We start from the raw sequence: 21,862 nt of genomic DNA, 5'->3' as shown, positions 1-21,862 counted from the left end.
TGAGCACACACACACATACACACACACACACTTATGAGAAAGGAAGGAGTGGTCATGGCAACAGACTCGTAATGGCTGGCCTGGTGTGTAGTGGAATCACTCAGCCTAATTTGTTAAGTACCACCTCAGTATGCTTGATTTAATCGGTCTATTCAATGCACAAAATATGTTGCATCAAATACACAAATCAGTCGTCCACACCTCCAAAGGACGAGACATCGCCAGAAGAACCGCTGTGGTGAACGGCTTCATTAGCGCTTAAACACTTTGTCTGAACTGCTTTGTTTTTCAGATTAGCATCGTTACAACTCATTGATATGTTTGTGGATGACAGAAAAATATAAAGCGGTGCAGAGGATTTATTTGAACTCCCACAGTTATAAATATGATCATCTGTCAGCCTTCCCATGAAAGGTGTTTGGTTAAAATTACATGATAATATAATAGTGTTTCCAGAGGAATGACAGACTCACGCTCATGATGGTTTATATTTTCAGGAAGAAACTCTTTCTGAACAACAGGTATGAAATGAGTACCCACAATGCCGTTCCCCACAGGCTCTGGAAGAGCCACTCCCAGTGGCTGTCCTGGAAACGCATCTCCCAGTTGAAGGGAAAGTAGAAACCGAGGAGGGAGTGGCCGACGTATACAAAGATGGAGTTCATCCCTGAGGGGAAGAGACGGATTGGTTCTGGAACAGGACGCTAATGTTTTAATGAGAAAGCTAAAAAAAAAAAGTGTGTTTTTCTGTCTATGACGTCAGACGGACCGACTCTGAATGTAAATGTTAAAAATACAATATTTTCTGCACTATAAGGCGCACCTTCAATGAATGGCCTATTTTTTTTTTTTTATTTCATACATAAACCGCACTGGATTATAAGGCACACTAGATTATAAAACATATCTAATACACCTTCAATGAATGAATATTTTAAAACTTTTTTTCATATATAAGGAACATTGGATTATAAGAAATTGAGAAGATTGAAGGCTTTCAGGTGCGCCCTATAGTGCGGAAAATACTGTAATTAGAACTTATTCTTTGTGATTCATCACTATGATTATTTAATATTTGTCGTAATGGTGTTTATATGGAAATATCAACTATCTAAGCTCTACGTATTTTTCATGTGATTAAGGTGTGCCGGTCATGTTTGTTTCACCTGGATATACGAATGGCTGTCCGGCCCACCAATCCTTTACGTCGATGACAAAGAACATGACCCCCAGCAGCAGGAAGGAGAAACATCCCATACACGCCACGTAGGACAGCGACCTGTCGAAGCACACCATTAGCAACAGTTGTCAAGAACAGCATTTAGGGGATCACTAAAATGTTAGCACTGTGGCGTGAACGAGGGTGTAAAAGAATCTATCAATTCTGCTCTGCAGATAAACAACACCCAGGGGCCTTGAGCCAGTGCAAGAAACTGCAGGACAGTTTGTTGGAATGGTTTTAAAATATTAGCTGTGGATCCTTGGCACATGCCTGTGGAGCCACGCCAGCCCGTCATGTCCCCGTCTGCTCCCGAGTGCAAGAAGGCTGGGTGTAATATCGATGGATGTGAAACGGTTACCTCCATGAGTCCTCCTTGTAGAGAATGCTTTATTTTTATTTTTTTTAATCTCAGCTAAAGTGGGGCCAAAAGGGAGTCTTGGCAGGAAGTTAATTACTTCTAGACATCCAGTCAGGGACTCATGCCGAGAGCTCAATAATAAGCCGTGCGTGATGAACTGCCTATAAAAGCCAAGGCAGGTAATGGCTGTAGGGATGAGCGCAGCGTTAGCCGAGGCCCCGGTGGAACACGGTGAAGAATTTGCTTACACATCACAGATTAACATTAAAATGATTCACATCATGTTACAGAAAAGCACATGTCGTAAAGTACTCTACATCTAAGCTGTACCATACGTGTGTGTGTGTGTGTGTGTGTGTGTGTGTGTGTGTGTGTGTGTGTGTGTGTGTGTGTGTGTGTGTGTGTGTGTGTGTGTGTGACACATGAGAGTTTGGGAGCCGTTACAAGACGCTGCGGTCACAGCGATGGTTTTCCCAGAGACGGATCCATTCCACGGAATGATAAAATGAGTTCTTCTACGGCGGAGCGGATAAAGCCTCCTTTATTTTGCTGGCCATAAGGAAGACTGATCATGTTGGGAAGACATATAGCCGCTCCGCCTCACACTCCTGACAGTCTGTTGGGTGATTATTTACCGTTAGGCGTAAGTAAACCTGTGTTTCAGCCTGCTGATTTGTGCCTGTGGGAACCCATCCTTTTCTTTTGTAAGGAAAAAGTGGCTGGATTTAGAGGGTCAGGAAGCACTTACCAAAGGTTTTTATTGACAGGTATAAATCCCCCGTCTCTTGTGCACTTAGTAAGGATGGCTGCAGAGATTCCCTGAGGGTGGAAATGAAACAGATTTTGAATCGATGTAGAGGGAGATAAAGAAAGAGGCGTAGGGCTGCTAAAATGTGAGGCAACGGAATCGAGATTAAACGATCGTCTGAGAGGCAGATGAAGTCAAAAATCACAACATTGGACTGCGAGCACGCCGACGCGACCGTCCGCAGTGGAATGCTCTGCGTGGACACCCGTGTGACCCAGCAGCCCTTCACAGGGACAGGAGGTGTGTGTGTGTGATCTGATGAACGCCGCATCAATACATGTTTTTCATTCTTTAGCCATGATTTAGATTCTGGAGCAACATTTTGTTCTGCACAGAAAAAAACCCAGGGCAGTGAATCAGAGCCCAAACAGGCTTGTTAGGTGGATATCCATCATGTGCACAGATGACAGAATCGATGGTGTGGAAATAGCTTAGCCGGGGCTGAATTGAGTCTCCAGGCTATCCAGCCAGGAGGATGTGGGATGGGGCTGGTATGTGGGGCAATCGCTCAATTTCAATCTCACTTCTGGGGCTTGATCATTGGACTCTAATTAACAGGAACTGTTGTTTATTAGGAAGACGATAAATGACTCCCCCCTGATAATCGATCTAAAAAGACACAAACTCACACTGTGGTGTAAAAATCGGGCTTTCTCTATGATGGTATTAACACTTTGTTGTTCTCCTGTTCATGATATCAGTCTTTAGGTGGGACGCGTGCAGAAATGAGCTCTCGCCCCCACATAGGCAGCCGCTAATGTCAAGAGCACATGTCTGAAACCAGAGTCGGCCCAGCTCCGCTTCCTGCCGGGCTCTCGGAGGCAAAACTGTATTAGAAAAGTCAATACCAAGAGCAGGCCGACCACTAAAACTTCTTTGTTGGGGGAAACATTTTGTGAGGCTAAAATACATTCAGAGATTGAAGAAGAAATGCGAAGAGCAGTGGAGCATGTTGGATATCCTATTCATACATACGTATGATTAGGACACGCAATGTAGGGAGATAAAGAAAGCCGCATAGGGTTTGATTGTGGGAATAGGGTCTGCTCCCACAATCAATAACCTTTACCCTCCAGATAATGGTATATACAGTTGGTTTGACAACATATGCTGATCCTCCAGTGAAATAAGCATCCCGATGCTAATACATAATACAGTGTTCCAATAAAAGCAAGTCACTACGACTGGAAGTTAAAAGGTCCAACATGTGTGCTGCAGGAAAAGTTACATCCTCAAACTTTTAACTGCTGAAGAAAAGAAAATGTGCTTTTAACCGACCAAAAAAACAAAAGATCCTCCGGACCACAAGAGAGACATTTAGAGTTAATTTTTTTATTGTGTGCTTTTGCTCTGAGGCTCTGGGAGGTGTTTTATTGATGAATCTCATTAACTTCTAATCCATTCTGTCACTCAGGCGACAACGATGGTCATTGACAAGAAAACAGAAAAATGTCTCGACGTCTAAACTTTAATACAGATTCTCCCCTCAGGATGAACGATTCTAGCGTTAGCATCATCCTATATACAGTACGTCCTTGCTAAACTAATTCTTTCATCCCAGCGCTCAAACTTTCCCACAGACGAGCATGGAGGAGCGTGACCTCCTAAAAACAGTTTAAGAATCACATCCAAACTTACTGAACTTGAAACTAGCGAGTCTGTTTTTGTGCAGTTTTCTCAGGCTAAAAACTTGCGGCCCTTTCTTTTCATCATCCACAGCTTGATTTCAAAGGCTGAGCGTTGCAGCCAGCTCCTGCAGCTCCATCATCGCTCCAGGTCAGAGGACTGCCAGCTCAGGATGTCTGCCTCCACACAACGCAGGCTTCCACTAACCTTGTTTTGCAAATGAGCTACATCTCTGCAGCTCGCTGTACCGACGAGAAAACGGTGGCCTTGCACAGTTCAGCCAAACCAGGCATTTCTACACGGATATCTGTCAGTCCCCTCAGCACAGACTAACGGTCTCATATCACAGGGTTAGAAATGTAAAGTGGGCCATCTCATATAACACAACGCTTCTCCCTGTGGGACACATTTCCGTCTGAATCAAACTGAGGCTGGCATTCCTCTTTTTGTGCTTTAAGACCACCCAGTGAGAGGACAGAATCTAAACAAATATTTTATCCCAGCAGATTTATGATGAAAAGCATATTCATATTCAATAAGGAGGTTTTGTTTCTCTGTTTATTTTGTAAGGTGCATATCTGTTTATTTGACGTTAATCCAGAAATGTCTTTGGATTCTTGGGTGTTTTTGTTTAGTTATTAGGTGTTAAGTGTGTGTTGTTTATTCGGAATGTCATTTTTGTAATTTAAAACTGCTGTTAAATAGCTGTTGTTTAACACCATGAGACAGAGTACCTTCTCTTATGTATTACTCTCTTATTTATTACTATTTCTTATGTTTTATACATATATATATATACACACACACACATGCACGCACGCACACACACACACACAACTGTATTGTTGTATAACTTTATATAAAAAAGTGGAATAGTGGAATAAAAAGTGGAATAAAAATCCTGAATCCACCTGTTTGTCCAGATCTATAACAGAAGTTAACACACTCTTCCCAAATTGGTTTTGGTTTTTGTGTATTCCTGCTAACAGACAAATGAATGCCAGTGAAACATTAACGTCCTAGTCAGAGGTAATGAACCGTGACATCTAAGCGTGTGCTTAGTGTGCTGCAGATCCAGATTATAATCTGACGGATCAGAGCACGCATTTGTTCGGGGTGCTTGTTATTAAGCTGCTGTACTGTCAGAGGATGCGACTCCAGTTTAAAGCACATTCATTCATTTAGGTGTTTCTTGAGAAGCTGATTTATTGATCAGTTTATTTGCACATGATAAGTTTTTATCTGTTGTAAGTTCACACACGTCTCAGCTAATGAATTGCTTTGGTTGCTGTGAGCAGCGATGGAGCCACCAGAACGCTGGGTGACGGTTTAAAACACCGAAAACAACAAGAACAGAAAGATTCAGCTCTGCATGAGTCTCTGAAGCGGGAGCAGGGCTGAAGCGTTTTTGGTGAACGTCCTCATTTGCATTAGCAGTTGTGTTTAAATCCTTCATGTGATGTAAGTGATGTAACGTACCAGGAAGACAGCCCAGGCTAGGAATCGGCACAGAATGTGGAAGTTCCATTCTTTGTAGAAAACGATTATCTTCCCAGCCTGTGAAGAAGGAGGTGGGGGGTAGGCACAGTCACATATTTAATGAGAAGCCCCATATTGACCTGAACTAACAAGGTGTTTGTGTATTTACCCCTGGATAACTAAATATGCCTGGATGTGGGTGTGAATGCTGCGTCCCTGATGTGGCGATCATATTTCTCCAGATGCGGGGTGTAAGTCATCAGCACCCTCTGATTAATTTGGTGATGATGAATGTGTTTCAGCTGAGGACATTAGCATGGGTGGACTCAGAGGGGGGGGGCTGCAGACACCTGGCGTGTCGTCTGAGACCCGCTGACTGAAGGGCTCACTGCTAACCTCCCTGAGGGAAATGAGCAATGTGGCTGCTTTTGCAAAGCAACTTCCCACAACACAAATGGTTATAAGTGACCATGTCGCCATCAGGTCTTCAAGTTTGAAAGCGTAAAAGCTCTGTCTTCTCTTTCCAACGCCGTTTTGTCAATAAAGGAAGGCAGCTGTGCACTTACAGTGACACGGGACAAACGTTAGCTGGATGGCTTTGTCTGATAAACTAGAGGATGTTGATTAAACCAGCGTCGACTATCGGCGACAAAGAAGATGTGTTGGAATCTACATGTCGTGCTGAGTCATAACTGATTTCATCTGTTTGATGCATTTCATCCAAAAGCGGCATTGAGTTAGGAAACGTTTTTGCTTACTTCGTCTAGAGAAGGTATGACCTTGAATAAAGGTGAAAACTTCTCATACTAAATAAGTAAAGTCATACTAGTAAAAGTCATACTAAATGGTTTTATTATAGCCTTTGTTTTTCTGATTATAGTCTGTTATTATTCTCAGATTTTATGATTGCTCTGTCTTTTATATTAGACCTACTTAAAGCTTGAACTGCTCTATTGTTTTCGCATTGACATTTTATTCTTTTGAATTATTTGTGATTTTAGGACATGATTTCAATGTTTGTCCCTCTGTTCGACTTTATCCTATAACCTTTATCCTTTACTCTACTTTTCCCTATATATTGGAGTGTGAACTGGCAGTGGAGAGGTGCTAGTTCACCAACTGGGCACTGCCGAGGCGCCCTTGAGTAAGCCACCGGTTCCAACTACCCCGCGACCCGCGACAGCAGAAGAAGTGGGGGCTGAAGATGTTTGTACGTATGTCTTATTATCAGCATTATAATTTTCTGGCCTTGCATGAATCAAAGACTCTGCTGCTCTCATCCAGCTACTGATCAGTACTCTGAGGACTTGAGGGCTAGTTCACTAAAACAATATTATCAGTTTAGTTTAATAGTCATAACATTTGGTGATGGGGGTTTCTTCAGCACGTAGTTCAATATGTAATCATAGAGATGGAAAACAATCCATTCACAGTCCTGAACTTTAATGAACTTGACTGCGTGAACAACAAAGGATTCATCTCACCTGCATCCCCAGGAACCCGATGACCACAGAGTTGATGGTACCCAGCAGCCCCTCTGGGTCAAAGGGCTGCGTGGTCTGATACAGCTCCTGCACGGGAAAAGCAAAAGAGATTTTAATTCAAGGTTTCTCAATAGATGAAATAATAAAATAAAGAAGAAGTTCTTACTTTGCATGTGGGATATCTATACATATTATCACCAAACATCCATCTGTCAATGTATCCTGCTGCACCTCCAGTGCAGTTTGGGTAAAGACCATCATCACCGATCCCACCAGCTCCCAAATATCCTCTGATAACAAACAACGTAAGAAAGTTAGCAAAATAACACATCTGAAAGATTACAAATTAAGAAATGATTATAAAGGCTTATAAAATAAAATTCATGCAACTCAAAAAATATTTTTTAGCGAAGCAGATATAACCAGAGGAGGCTTCATGGTAAAGGTACATGAATTATTATGACTGTTATATGACTGCATTTAAAGGAACAGGCCAAAAACACTGAGCAGTCGTGTTATAACACAGGTCATCCATTTCATTATACACGCTGTAATGATTTTTCCATGTTTCCTCTTGTTTGTGTACGTTCTGGTGTCCTGTCTGTCTTCACATCACTGTTAGTTATTTGTCACACTTCTTTCTGACGGCTCAGGTAACGATTGTCCTTCGGTCTATTTAAGACTTTATGTTGTAAGAAACATTATGAAGGTAATTAGATCATAATGCTGGACTTAATTATTTAGTGTAAAAAAACCTTGTGGTTCATAAACCCGTCCCTGCATACATCTCTCTTTGTTTCTGGTAGGAGACAATAATATACAGAAGGGCTTTATTGATCACTGACAAAGATGAGTGATCAATAAACAGCACAAGGTTCATACATGTCATTTCACAATAATGCTACATCTGATCTGTTACTGAAGCGTGTGTTACTGTTGAGTGACGGAGCAAAACACCGCAATATATGAACGGCCACAAGATTGTGGAAGATCGCGTCAAAGTACACATTCTGCTGAGTTGATGTGAACAAACCCTAAAACCTCCATCATAGATGAATATAAACAAATTGATCACCAAAGTTCAGACTCGTCTGTATCTGAAGAATAACCACACTGATGATGTTCACCTTCAGGAATCCCACAATTACTTTTGTTCATGGGCTTTTGAGGAGATGCAAATAGACTATTTCCTGCTATGTATAGACTAACAGACACACCTTCATGTTCCTTTGAGAAGGAGCAAAGAAAATACTGTAAAAAAAAAAAAGGAAAAAGCAACACAAAGAATCACCTAAATGAAAGAAAAACCCACAGAAAATGCAGCACTGAGCAGAAGAGACCGAGCGAGGAAGATGGATCCTCTGCCTCCGCTCCTCTTAGTGCTCACGACAGACTGAGATTGGCTAATTATGCCCTCTGAAGCATCCAATACAGGCCCATAAATCACTGCATTTCATAAAAGGTAGCAACACAAGGTACACACTAACACTTCCTCTGCAGCAGCATCACAGTCTCAGATGGAGATCACCCATCCATTATGGACGGATGGATGAAATTTCCACGTTCAGGACAGAATGTGTCAAGCGGGTTAATCAATAGGTTGGATTCAGTGACTTAGATGAGAGGAGCAGCTTTGCGTGGACTTACGTAGGGCAGTTGGGAACAGGCATAAGAAAAGTGATGCAGAGCCACAGGGTCTCCAGGACAACGATAACCAGCCACTGAGGCCAGTAAAGGACCACATCCTGGACCGGGCTCCACCGGTGAGGCTGGTCAAGAACAAAACCACTCATTTTTTATCACCTGTTAACCATAAATTTCATTTTGGGTAATATCTGACCAATTATCTGAACAATAAGACAAACTAACAAAGAGATAATCTAAAGAATACCCAACAAGAGCTGTTTTAAATGTCGCTCCTCATGCTGGACTTCTTAATGCCTGATGTAAGTGAACCTGACAGAGGCTCTCACCGCTGTCTGAGGGATCTCTGTCTGGCCCCACAAAGACTGCAGGAGGGACAGAATAAAGTAGGTGAAGCCCAGGCGCTGCAGGACTCCAGGGATCCTCATCCAGGACCAGGACACTGGAACAGAACCACCAACACACACCGTAAACCCTCACATATGATAATGATGAACACATGAACTCAGATGCAACTCAGATGAGTCGAGCTAGTCCTGCTGATCTGAGCGAATTCTAGCTCGGTTAATTCATGTCGACCATCCTCTGTCTGTCCTCTCCTTCCTGGAGGAGGTGATGGACATCACGGCTCAGAGACGGCGTCGGGCGCCGGGACATCAACAAGGTGGGAAGCAATCAAAGACTGTCAGTTATCTCTCCGTTTCAACCAACGGAGAGGAAAGTGTTGGTTTGCGGATCAGAGATTGATGGTAATCTACGCTTTACTTAATTGAAAACCTCTTTGCTCCACAAAGCACCATAAAATTAATGTAATCCAAAACATTGATCCAGACAAATCAAATAAGAAGAGGAAATCACTGCTTTAACAGGAAGGGAGGAAGCTGTCACTTATAACACATTAAATCCACAGGTTACCCCCCCCCCCCGACCGAATGATTTGTCCCTCACTTTATCAGTTTGAAGGTGAACTAGAGGAAAAGTACAACATATGTTGCTTAACTTTGTGACCAATGTACATAATGTAGTAATAATAATGTGTAAATTTTAAATTCCATTCGTGAAGTTCTGACTTTTGCTTCTTATTTCAGAGCTTTCAGTGAGACGTTGAATAAAATAAGGATTCTGAGAATGAAATCAAACAGAAGAAATCTCACATTAGGATGTAGAGGTTAAAGGACTGGAATATTTGGAAAAAAAACAAACATTTTAACAACCTCTGAAGGATATTCACCAGTGAAGGTGACTGCATCTTTATTTTACTAATATATATATTTTTAACTTTTTACTGGAGAACACTCTCAAATGGATAAAGATAAAATATACAAAAATATACATCATATAAATACTTTATAAACCATGTAGGTAACGTTTACATCTTAAAATGAAACGTCACAATGTGAATAAATTGACAAATAAAATCAAAAAACTGATGAGTTGTCTACATGTACAGTATATTGTATGTGTTTGTATGTATGTAGTATATATGTTCAAGTATACGTACGCAAATATTCTTTTTATTATTAATAATAAAATTGTTGCTGTCGCTATTTTATGTATGTTCTTTATTAAATGTCATACATTCTTAAATCAAAGATCCAATTATTTATTTCATTCCTTCCTTCAATCCTTCATAAATATTTAGTCTTTACCTCTGCTTTGCTGATAATTTTGGTCGTCTAGTTTATTTGAAATGACTCATAGTTGATGTTAACACTTTGTGCCGTCTCGTCTGACATTGAAGCGGTTTAACATTGAGCTGCTATGACTCCATCCTCTTATTAGATCAAACCCCAGACTGGGCCAGGATGTCCTTGGAGACGGAGGACAAAGCTGTAGTTTATGGTAAAAGTCACTGTGTTGTTGTGATCAGCTCCAGCAGCAGCTGTGTGGAGCTGAGCAGTGTAACACTATCTGTTTGTAATTGTCCATTATGACACTGATTGTTTCTGCTCAATCTGCATCTGTTAAAGGTCCCCTTGGTGCTGGATTTTGAGACTACACACACACAATAACCATATTTTTGTTAACCTGGTTACACAGGTACCCACTCAGGAAAGCCCATTAGTGGAGTGGGGGGGGGGGGTGATGTAAGAATGGCTTGCTCTGCATCCCCAGGTGGATGGTGAAAAGGGATTTTTCACCCTAATGCTTCTCTTGCTCTTGGGTGGGGTGGGGTCGGGGAGTTGCATTTTATTTTTTTGTGTGTGTCACACATTTGGTTCAAAAACCAAGTAACATGTTTGTGTCTTTACCAACGTATATTTTGATTTTACCAAACCTGACCCCACACATTACTCCTGTCTTCGACATAAATGATCTGTAATCAGATAAAGATTTTTTTTCATTGATCTTTTCATTAAAAACAATTGTTGGCTGGTTGACACTATGATGTTAGAATACAAATAAAACAAATGCAGTTTATTTTGCGAGGTTTTTTTTTTTGTTGTTCAAATGAGAAACAGCAGAAAAGCATTTCATTGTTATCCTGCTTCAGAGCATGCTTTTGTTTAATCATTTAAACAGTTTAATCACTTCAACAGTGTATTAACACCGTTAAGACTATTGTGTCTCAGTATTTTGCACCTACATGGTCCGTCTCTTGGAGAATAATTGAGGAAACAGAAGCCGAGCATCAGCAGGACGATGGTTCTCCAGCTGATTTTGCGCAGCAGCTGCAGACGACTAACTGCCCTCTTCTTCAAAGATCTGAAAGCCAACACCACTGAAGTCCCAATAATAAACACAAACCTGGGGAAAAAAACGGCATTATTACTCAATTAATGTATGCATTTTTGTGACGTAAAACAGGACTGAGAATATCTGACAGACCGTTTACACCAAACCTACCATGGCATGACAAGATCTGCTACCGTTAGTCCTGCAACAAATCCAAAGGCATAATTAATATTAACAGACATGCACACACTTTGTCTTAGAGCGTACACTTACTAATTTACCTCATCTCTATAATCTAAAAGGACTCCAAATCAAATTAAGAACAATCTCACATCCCTAAGTGCTGCTTCAGTCATTAACTTTCGATTTGAAAAGGTGTGATTAAAAACATGTAATCTCTTGAGACAGTAGTGGACCACAAAAAAAGAAAGAGATAAATCAATCCACCCCTGAAATCATTACAGTCTTGAAGATGTGGCATTGACCATATTTGACCATAACCGACTGAGGAGTAGAACTGAGGAGACCCTAAAGGGTGATCTGGATTTTATTACAGGTTCAGTTACATTTTTCGATTTAAAAGAAAAAAAAGTTCTATGCAGAAGTCACTGGGCTGTGATGATGTGTTCAGGGACACGTAAACAGTCAGTTTTCCTGCCATTATTCTCACGTCTGCCATTTAAACCATTCTCCCTCCTCCATCCTGCCTTTTCTTTGTTTGTTAGGAACAATTAAAGAAGACCTACGGATTACAATTTTGTTCCTATGAGGAAAAGCCTTATATGTTTGTATTATAATGAATTTATCACAATTAGTGACAACAGGCCAGAATTTTTTTTTTTTTTTAATGTTTAGTGGAAAAGTATTTGTTCTTATCAGAAAGTTTTTATACTACAGATGACATGAGAGAAAGGAGATGATTGTTTTCTACAGTCTTTGTGTGCAGTCTAATTATTTATTTTAATAACCAGTCGTTCAGAAAATTTAAGGAAAAAAACATGAAATAGAAAAAAATTATACATGTCCTATGACACACCTCAAGCATATAGGGCGAAGTTTCAAGTCTTATCAAAGTTTATGATAACAGTTATATTAAAAGTTAATTTTACAACTGTAAAGATAGCTGTCCACAATTATTTTTCTGTTATAATAATAAACCCAATGAAATAAAGGAATAAACTACTTTTGGTAGACAGCCAACCAGTTAAATTAGAGATTCTTTTACTTTAGCATAAGGAGTTCATCGTCTGACTCTAGTTACATGAGAATGTTTCTAATTCTCAAGGGATAAACCGTTCCTCCAGCTGTGGAATGGATTTGAAAGTCAGACATAAATTGAGCAACATAAAGAGAAAGATATTTGGGCACTCATTCCACAGGACAGCAGTCAAAGTGCTGGGGTGATTGTCTACTACTTAACCATTCCATGGTGCATGTTGGAAGAACCAGTAGCCCCCTCCACCATAGTTAACAAAAACCATCACTGTCAGAGCAAACCTGCAAACGAGAAAAGCAGTATGAAGTCAAGGGGTAACAACTGGACTCATGCAGTGGAAAACATTTGCTTCTGTTTCCTAACAATATACCAAACAAAAGTGGTCTAACATTTGAATTCAAAATAAAAACGCCAGAAGAGGAGGCTTTTTATTCAGTCAAACTCCAAATGCGAGGTAATGCAATCCAAGTAATATGAATCACTCAGGAAATGAACACTTGTCCTTTGGATCTCCTCATGCAGAACTGCTGACTAAAGACTTTGTGTCTAATATATGAAACACTTTATACTTTAGCACTGGCCAAGGCTGCTGAAACACGGCACGCATGATGGAGTGCTCCACTGACTCACTGGATGGAAAAAGGTGTGTGCATGGCATGTCATGCTGCTTTTTTTTTGCACAGGAATGTAAAAAAGCATCACGGTGAAACGGCTGCAGAGGTTTGTTCCATCTCCCCGCTTATACTTACATTTATGCTTATGGTTCATATGTCATTTTGATCAAAAAGAAGAACAAATGTCTTTCTGAGCCATAATGAGATTAGAAGAACCTCAAAGAACAACAGTGTCTGATAGGGTCTGTGCCCCCCCCCCCCGGTTTTCCTGCCTCGATTCAATTAAAAGAAGCACTGAAGCCATTACAGCTTCTTTAGCCCCAACCTGCTGATACAAGATTTTAATCGTCTACTATCATCTCAAAAGGGCTATTAAAGTAGTGTAAACCTTGCTGCATGTGCCCATGTACTCTTTCTCTCTCTAACACACACACACACACACACACATTTGAATTTTGATGAACGAATCCATTAGTCGCCATAGTGACAAAGACGGAAGTTAAATCATTGTCCAGATGAGACCTGCTGAAAACCTGCTGCTTTATCAGGACTTATTGGCCGTCTTTGCAATGAAAACGCTCAGGGTGTGGGATACGTTTCAAGCTCCACACGTGACATCAGAGTCAACTGGTGATGACTAAGGAAAATAAAAGTGCTTATTTAATATGAGTGTACAGGAGACACATGATAATACCCAACCTGAAAGAGAACAGGCCCGTTTCTAAGTTCCTAATCAGGTTGAAGTTGTAAATCTCCCTGTGAAGCTCTCCACCAACCATCCCTCACTTCTCTAATGCAGACTGGAAACCAGCACCTGTGATTTACAGCTAATAAACTACAGACAGGTCTCTGCTGCAGCAGTGACTCCCATCGCTGTATATGCATCACCAATTAGAACGTTGGGTTAATGCATTTCCCCATCGCAAATGGATAGTTACACCCCATTAATGCTCAATATTGAGTTACCTACAGTGTTGGCCACATCAAGTACGTGGACACCGGAGCTAGTCATAATATGCCAAGACTTCTTTTTTTGGCAAAACTTCAGAGTATAATTGAAACTGAATCAGAGAGCTTAGACAAAATATAGCGCAGAATGAGTCAGCCACCTGGTTCGAAAAGGAAATGACAATCCTTTGTTTTGCTGAAAGAGCCGTTGCCTCTGCTAATTACTGACGGTGCAGTTTTTTTTTTGACCATAAGAAAACCGGCGACAGGCTTTTAGTAATGCAGCATAAGATTAAAAACCAAATCCTTTCAGAAAAATTAACTTCAAGCGTTACACTCCTGCTCTCTGTATATTATGTCAGTGGAGTCTGAGTGAGCAATGATCCGGAAAACCTTTTCCACTCAGGAAAAAAAAAAAAAGAACCTCCACAAAAATGTCCCAGCATCTGCGGTAGATGAGCGATGTGTCTGTTCCTTATAGAAAGTCGCTAATCGGAAGAATGGATAATAAGTCAGGGTTGAGGAAGTGTTTTGTTATGTATGAAAATTTCTAGTTTTACTAAATGGGGGGCATCAAGTTTTCTGTATCTGTAACACCAGAAGGGGCATTTCAGGTATAAAAACGGAAAGGTCCTCTTGTTTCTCTGTTTGCAAGTTTGCTGTGAATATACTCCAAAAAATTAAATCCCAGATATTTTTAAAAAACGGTGTGGAATTGTGAAGTCAACCCAAACACGCTGGTTTGTGATGATACTCGTCTCCTGGATGCTGCCTCAGTGCTGCTGGATTTTCTCTCACTTTCCTATTTGGCAGGAGATCTATGGACGAGTGGACATGTGCTGATATGTTGACGATATTATTACATCAATTATTTGGCAAGAGGGCGGTCAAAGCCACACCAGTATCCTGTTTCCAGTGAGTCGTGCTTTTTGTCTACCCCCCCAGGCCACAATTAAGGCGAGGAGGAAGCCCGGATTCAATCACATGCATCACTCCTGTCCAACAGAAGCACACTGTTCCCGACTCGAGACGCTCTGATATCAGAAATCGTGCCCTGAGCTACACGGCCTGATAGCAACAGCTTTGGGGACCATGTGGCCAGTCTGTGACCCCCTGTAATGATTCATTATGTGGGTGCCTGGAGATGTTCATCTCGCCTCACACTGCTCTAAAAAGAATTAGCATTTGAACTTGCCGCATGTGGTGATAGACAGACAAACAAGATGGTTGTTTATGACATACACACCCCCGGAAAGTGTCCAGTGAGCGCAGACGTTTTGGTTTAGCCTTGGTGGGATTGTTCTCAGCTTCAGAAGCAGGTCCTCCTCGCTGCAGAAACAATTACAGGATTGACAAAGTAGTGTCACAACTAAGTCAAATATTTGCTGACTGATTGTATGATTTCAACTTTTGATTTCTCTCTCTCTCTCTTTCTTAGTGCATTACACAGCTTACATTTTTATCTGATTACCTGGCCAGTAGGGGGCAGTGCAAACAAGCTATGAAAACATTGAGGTAAATACAAAACTTGCCCTGTCACATGTCTACGTCTAGATTTAGTGTCATATTTCTGGTCATGTGATGGATTTGAATATTCCCTCTACACATTCAGCCCCGTTTTGTTTCAATCAACTCCTGGGAAGTACACTACTTTCTGCACAATAAGGTGCACTGGATTATAAGGCACATCTTTAATGAACTGTTTATTTTATTATTTATTTCATACATAAGGCACACCAGATTATAAGGCGCAGCGTAGGTTTATGAGAAAAATTATAGGCTTTTAGGTGCGCCTTATAGTGCGGAAAATACTGTATTTGGCTCTTTAGCTGCTAAATCTTGCCCTTTGATTTGAATACTTTTGTATATTTGCTGATTATAAAAACTTTTTTGAGGAAGTTGTGCAAATTATTTGCATTTGCATGGCAGACAGTAAGTCTTCTCATTTTCTGTTTACCCTCTATGCTTAACATTTAGAAGGTAAAAAGGTCAATGAGAGGAGACGTTTCTATAAGCATAAAAGAGCAGCACTGCAACATCCTTTTTGAAACACAACATTAATTATAAAATGTTAATTTCTTTCAATACTTTGATCATTCCAGGATTTGCAAATATTGACAAAACCAAACCCAGAATGCCAAACGGGTCATGCTTTCTGTGAATGACCCGGGTCGCCCTGTGGGCGGCGGTGGCGTCTCTCTGGCCCTCTCCCTGTGAGGACATCATTGAGATGACTCTGGCCTGCTGCCTTCTGAGTTGGATTAGCCTGACTTTCTGCCCTCCATGCAGCAGTTTAAAGAGCCAGAGCAGGAAGACACCAGCACTAATACGTTGTGATGGATCTGCGTGTCATCCAGGCAGCATATGGAAGGCAGACATCTTGGACGGAATAATGAAAGGAGCCATTCATGCTCACCAAAATCACACAGCAGCTCCTGCCATAAAGCGCGATGACCGGTTGGATAAGACTCTCCATCGCTTCCATGTAAGTCTGCTGTACAACTGGCTCTGCTAACATTTGTATCAATCATTCCATTAGTGTCTCCCAAATGGCTTGATGACTGGAGTCTCAGAGTAATTTTGGTATGCATGTCTGGTGGTGTAGCAGGCAAATGAAAATAATGCTATGTAACTGTTGGATCAAGGCAACACTGATTACTGCTTCCAAAGGCGAACAAACAAAACGTTTTAATAAAGGCTTGAGCAGAAAAACCCACAGACACATTCTTGGTGGAAATTATTTGATTTTTTTCAAGTTCGATCAATCAAATTATGGATATCATTGATTTGTAATCTAATATTCATTAGTGCCAGCCTTATGCTTACGTTATCCAGTGAATACTGGGGTCTCCTGCAGCATAGGGTCTTCAAAAGGTTTGATGTACATCGCCTCCTGTGAAATGGAATGTTATTTTAGGCTAACTGGTTCTGATGGTAGAGTCATGGATTCAGGATAGTAGAAATGATGTTTAACACACCTGTAGATGAAGGGCGCCATAACATATAAGAGAGCGATTAGGGCCAGTAAGAGCGCTGCCACCAGAAGAGCTGGAAAATAAAAGGTTTGCAAATAGACATTGTGTTAACAGACAGTACCACTGACGCCACTGGAATCTGTGTAATGCTGTCCATCTCTATCAGGACGGGTCAAACTGCTGAGAGAAAGCCTGTTTACTAGAACAAACTGTCTGCTCTGTCGCTCAGAGTCAAAGGGGATCACTAATGTGACAAGAATGAACCTGATGGAAAGCTGTTGATTGTCCATAAACTCAACTGAATCATGTTGGCTAGTTTAAGCCTTCGGCCTTCTGAAAAGGAAAATGCAAGGCTACACGGGGACAATGCAAGACAACAAAGACTGAGTGATGGAGCTGGAGGGCAACACGGATAGGAGTGGGGTCGCCACGAGGTTTATAGTCCAAGAGGACACAGATCCTGCAGCTCAAATGGCTTTTCCTTTTTAGAAATAATGAAATCTGTCAATGAATGATTCGAAGCTGTACAAAATGACCAAAAAAACCCAGATAATCACTCATTTTAACTTCTTTTACAGACAGAATATGGGATCGTTCCATTATCAGTCACCCATCAGAGGGTGTTTTTACTGGTTCTGAAAAAACACCCTCAGGAGATATTGGTATGGCCTTCTTACGTCAAAGTACAGGAAATAATGGGTCAGTCGCGCAGTGTTTGTCTTTAGTGGAAAAACAAACAAAAAGAAGCCTCTATTATCTGAGCTGGATTCATATCGCTGAATGAAATCCATACTGAACAGAGACTGCTCAGCCCATTGCATCAGAACAGACGTGGCCTGTCACCCACTCATAACAAGAGCTCTCAGCATGCGAAGAGAAGCAGCGCTAGAGATCAGCTCCTGCTCTATTAGTTCATGTCACGATTAACACTAAATTAATAGAGGCATTCCAGAATAACCAGATTAAGCTCTGTTCGTCAATATGTTTACCAAAGTTGATGGGGGGAAAAAAAATTAGCAGCAGTTCCAATTAAGGCCTTGGCAGGTAACATGTGGTTTGTGGTACGATGCAGAATACACTACTAACACAATTAAGGGGTTTATCTGATAGCAGCTGCACAGAAACATCCTTGAAGAAAACCACGCCCAACAAATGACCCCATGAAACCTCATGACCGATCAATCAGAGAGGCTGAAGTAAACTTTGAAATTCTCCAACGGGGCAACTCTAACCTGTGTTCTGCTGCTGCTGACCAGACCATTACTTAAGCTGAGCAAGTCCTGTGGGGAGTTTGTGTAATCACCGGTCTGTGGAGCTAATGGACGCTCATCATACTGTGAGGGATGCAGTCATACTGACCATATATCTGCTCAGATAATGGCTACTTGGCCTTAAAAGTCTGATCTACAACATAATCTGCAATATTGTTAAGTAGAGTGTGCATTATGGAGAGCGACGCTTTCAAAATCCCATTACGCCCTAATCCTTCCACACTCCCTAATGTATTACCCACAATCCTCCACGCATGGAGCTAGGCCTTCAAAACAAAACAGAAAAGCTTTTCTTTTATCCTTTCTCAAGAAAGCATGTCTTATCTGATCAATACACATCATGTCCCAAGAGATGGATGAGAACTGCTGCTCAGTAAATGTGTTCAAGACCAGCGATTCTTGTCTTTGCTGACTCAATTAAGCAGGAAGTGGTTCGAAGGTTTGGACACAGGTTCTTCTACTGTCAAAGCAATCATAACTATCCAATCCGGTTATTGAAATCTGTGTGACTTAATGCTGAATATCATTACTCTTCATCAGTGATGTGTACTTACGCTGGTATGCATTGTTTGGTGTTTTATCAACAGCGTGAGTGCAGGTGGGGTTACTAGTGGCTTCTGACATCTGGATCCAAACAGAGAAATGACCGGCTTCTCCATACTTCTGACTCCACCTTCAACCAAAACAGTGATATATGTGGACAAACGTTCCATAAAAGCACATAAACCTAAATGTGTATCTCATCTGAGGTAATTTCATCCACTTCTGTTTTCCTCTTGACCTGACTGCCAAAACCCCCCCCAGCATTCTGCTTTTGTGGTTTTATCATACATGTAAAGCTGAGGAGCACCACCCAGTGTCTGGAGACTAAAAGTACAACCCCTCCACCCATTCGCTCTTTCAATTTTCAGGCCCCAAAAACATGCATTACACGCTCATATTGATCCACTGCTGGGATGACATACTAGCTATCACTTGGAGTGTTTTTTCAAAGGGGGAAAAGGAAATCAATAGCTGCACAGTCTGGTTAGAGACCCTAGAATTGATTCAGGAAGCACGAAACGAGACCTCTGAGATGGCAACAACAGCACCAGATGCTCCACATGATACCACCAAATCCCCCAGCATCGTGTTTACGGGTGACCCCAAATGGAAAACCTTTTCCCAGTGTCCTCTTAGCCATGATTGTTAATACACGTGGCAGATGTGTCTTCCTAGCTTTTCATGGGATGTGTAGTTTTGAAGATTTAATGAGCCCTTTTCATCAATATCAGAATGTCAACTCTTATTAACCCTGAAAAGGATCCTGATCAATTACCAGCGAGGTTGTTTAAGTGAAGGCATCACTCAGGTCCAGAGAGCAGGTCAGGATTACTCCCCCAACCCCATAAATAATCACTGACTGCTGACGCAGTCCCTGAATGCCATCACACAAGAGTAAATCTGTTAACAAGAATACTAGAGTCCCACGGGCAGAGTTACAGAGTTAACTAGAAACAAATCAGCACGGCTGACTCTGAAATAAACAGCTGGTTGTGTAATTTGTGAAACTTGTTACCGGCAAAGAGAGTCGTTCCTGGGATCTGACTCGATTCGGAAGGTCAGGGTGAATTTGGTGCTCATCACTGCTGATGCATTGCTGTTGGGTTTGACTGTGACCAAAGGTTGGAACAGACACTAGAATTACAGAGAAGGGAAAGACTGACTTAACATCCTGAATAACAATAGAGTGTCGGTGGTGAACACCAGTACTTTAGATTGTATATAGATTGTTTTTAGATTTAGATCATGAGACAAAACTGATGAGGTTGAGATGGTTCATTGGTTTGTTATAAACTTGAAATGCAATGTGAAGTGCTCCTATGATTGTGCTAAATTGGAACCTGCCAGGGTAGGGCAGGGGTAAGATGGGGATGGGGTAAGAAGGGAAAAGAGGTAGGGTTGTTGGGTCTTTGTCTTCACCATATCATCTACCTTATGTATTCATTCTACAAATAGTAAAAACAAAACAGAGTGTTGTACCATACGGGTCACACCAGGACTATCTTTCATATTGATGAGCTTAAGAGTTAATATTAAACTGTTCATGCTGCCTCTTTTACCACTTAAAAGATTAATACTTAAGTCATTTTACCAACAGAGCAGAGACATTGTAAGTTTTTAGCTCAGTCTGGCTCCGTACGTAAGAAACACGCCAGTATGAACCACAGCTCAGATTAGATTATTATCTCTGTCCTCAGCTCTGCCTCTCCCTCTCTGTCATTGCCTTTCTGCCTTTCTACCTTTCTTTTTTAATTTATGTATTTAGCATATTTTATTTGTATTTATTTTTGTTTTTGTTTTTATCAATAGAACACACTGGAGAAACTCTGGAGAAACTCTGGGAAGAAGTGCATAAACAGTGTAGTAGTAGATATATAATACTTTCTCTAAAATTACCCCTCCATTTAATTTTGCCATAGTGGGTTGTTCTAAATCCTGCTTTCCACTTCCTAATGGCTTTTACGTGGTTTGGCCACAGCCAAAGGTGTTTTATAAGAGAAATCTTCATTTCCTCTTCACAGAAAATGGATTCCTGTAAATACGTTAAAGATGTACTCTACGTCTGGTGCTCAAACTCAAAGTTTGGAACAATTAGCGGACTCTGTACGAACTTATTTAAGTTGCATTACATCCATACACCTCTTCATGTCATATGTAGCCCACAACTGTGTCTAACATGTTGACCATATGTCTGTACATTCTTACAATGGAATTCAGGAATGTTTACTCCAGTGAAAAGGTTAACATTTATGAAATTTTTAATTTTACTTTTATTACAATTTTAATGTCATTTTGATGGTATGGTCATACTGTATCTCAGATGAGAAGTCTTATCAGACATAGGAGTGGGGAAATAAATGCATCATAAATTCATTACCTTGTAGCAGTAATCAGAGGTGTAGAAGACCTGGACCTCGTCCATCAGCTTGTTTTCAAATGTTAACAAAGCCTGGTCCAGTTTCAGAGCGGGACCTGCATAGAATTAAAGCAGAGCTGATTTACAGCTGGTGCTCGACTTTTTGTGTCCACCATAAATAAAAGAAGGCATAGGCTTTAGAGATCACTATCACAGGACCAGAACACTGACTAAATACTGCTGACTGAATAAGCTCTCTCTACGGACTGATAAGCGTTATTTAAATTTTTAACCTCCATCAGAACCTGCCGCTACTGAATCTCAAAGAACTCACTTGCTTGTAAGTGTGCTCCATAGGTGCTCGCCGCAACGATGAACAAAGTTAGACAAGCTTGTATCATTCTGCTGTGCTCCATGTTTCTATGTGAAAACAGCCACTGCTCATCTTTACAACACTCACAGCAATATAAAGCGTGGTCAAAGGGCAGTGTGCCTGGGGACTACTTTTAATTGGTCTGCAGTGTGAAACGCTTGGTCCACTTTGGGGCAAAAGTTAGCTGAAGTTGAGATGAAGAATGAATGATGAGGACAGAAACCTTACAAGTTTAAATAACTTAAGTAATGAAACATTTGTCCAGCAAT

General features: G+C 41.0%; 1 protein-coding gene across 1 annotated transcript; it reads right to left on the bottom strand.

The window, feature by feature from the left end:
* Positions 1 to 485: 485 nt before the first annotated feature.
* si:dkey-192p21.6 (uncharacterized protein LOC565246 homolog) lies at positions 486 to 21,636 on the bottom strand. The gene is made up of 18 exons (XM_068326732.1): positions 21,555 to 21,636; positions 21,242 to 21,336; positions 19,880 to 19,998; positions 18,876 to 18,994; positions 17,054 to 17,123; positions 16,902 to 16,968; positions 15,322 to 15,404; positions 12,718 to 12,794; positions 11,469 to 11,499; positions 11,209 to 11,369; positions 8,951 to 9,063; positions 8,625 to 8,746; positions 7,144 to 7,267; positions 6,978 to 7,064; positions 5,494 to 5,571; positions 2,329 to 2,399; positions 1,167 to 1,279; positions 486 to 667 (listed from the first exon to the last, which is right to left on the bottom strand). The coding sequence occupies exons 1-18, from the start codon at positions 21,634 to 21,636 to the stop codon at positions 486 to 488; spliced, it is 1,794 nt and encodes a 597-aa protein (XP_068182833.1).
* Between the last annotated feature and the right edge of the window lie 226 nt (positions 21,637 to 21,862).

This window comes from Antennarius striatus, chromosome 11 (assembly GCF_040054535.1).
Source record: "Antennarius striatus isolate MH-2024 chromosome 11, ASM4005453v1, whole genome shotgun sequence".
NCBI classification, from domain to species: Eukaryota; Metazoa; Chordata; class Actinopteri; order Lophiiformes; family Antennariidae; genus Antennarius; species Antennarius striatus.
The sequence above is the reverse complement of the archived record's forward strand: the minus strand, read 5'-3'. Positions and strand labels throughout refer to the sequence as shown.

Coding starts and splice junctions, on each gene's coding strand:
- si:dkey-192p21.6 (XM_068326732.1), bottom strand. CDS start 21,636: ATGGAGCACAGCAGAATGATACAAGCTTGTCTAACTTTGTTCATCGTT. Junction 21,337..21,554: donor TGGAGCACACTTACAAGCAA/GTGAGTTCTTTG, acceptor AATTCTATGCAG/GTCCCGCTCTGAAACTGGAC. Junction 19,999..21,241: donor CCTCTGATTACTGCTACAAG/GTAATGAATTTA, acceptor CTGTAATTCTAG/TGTCTGTTCCAACCTTTGGT.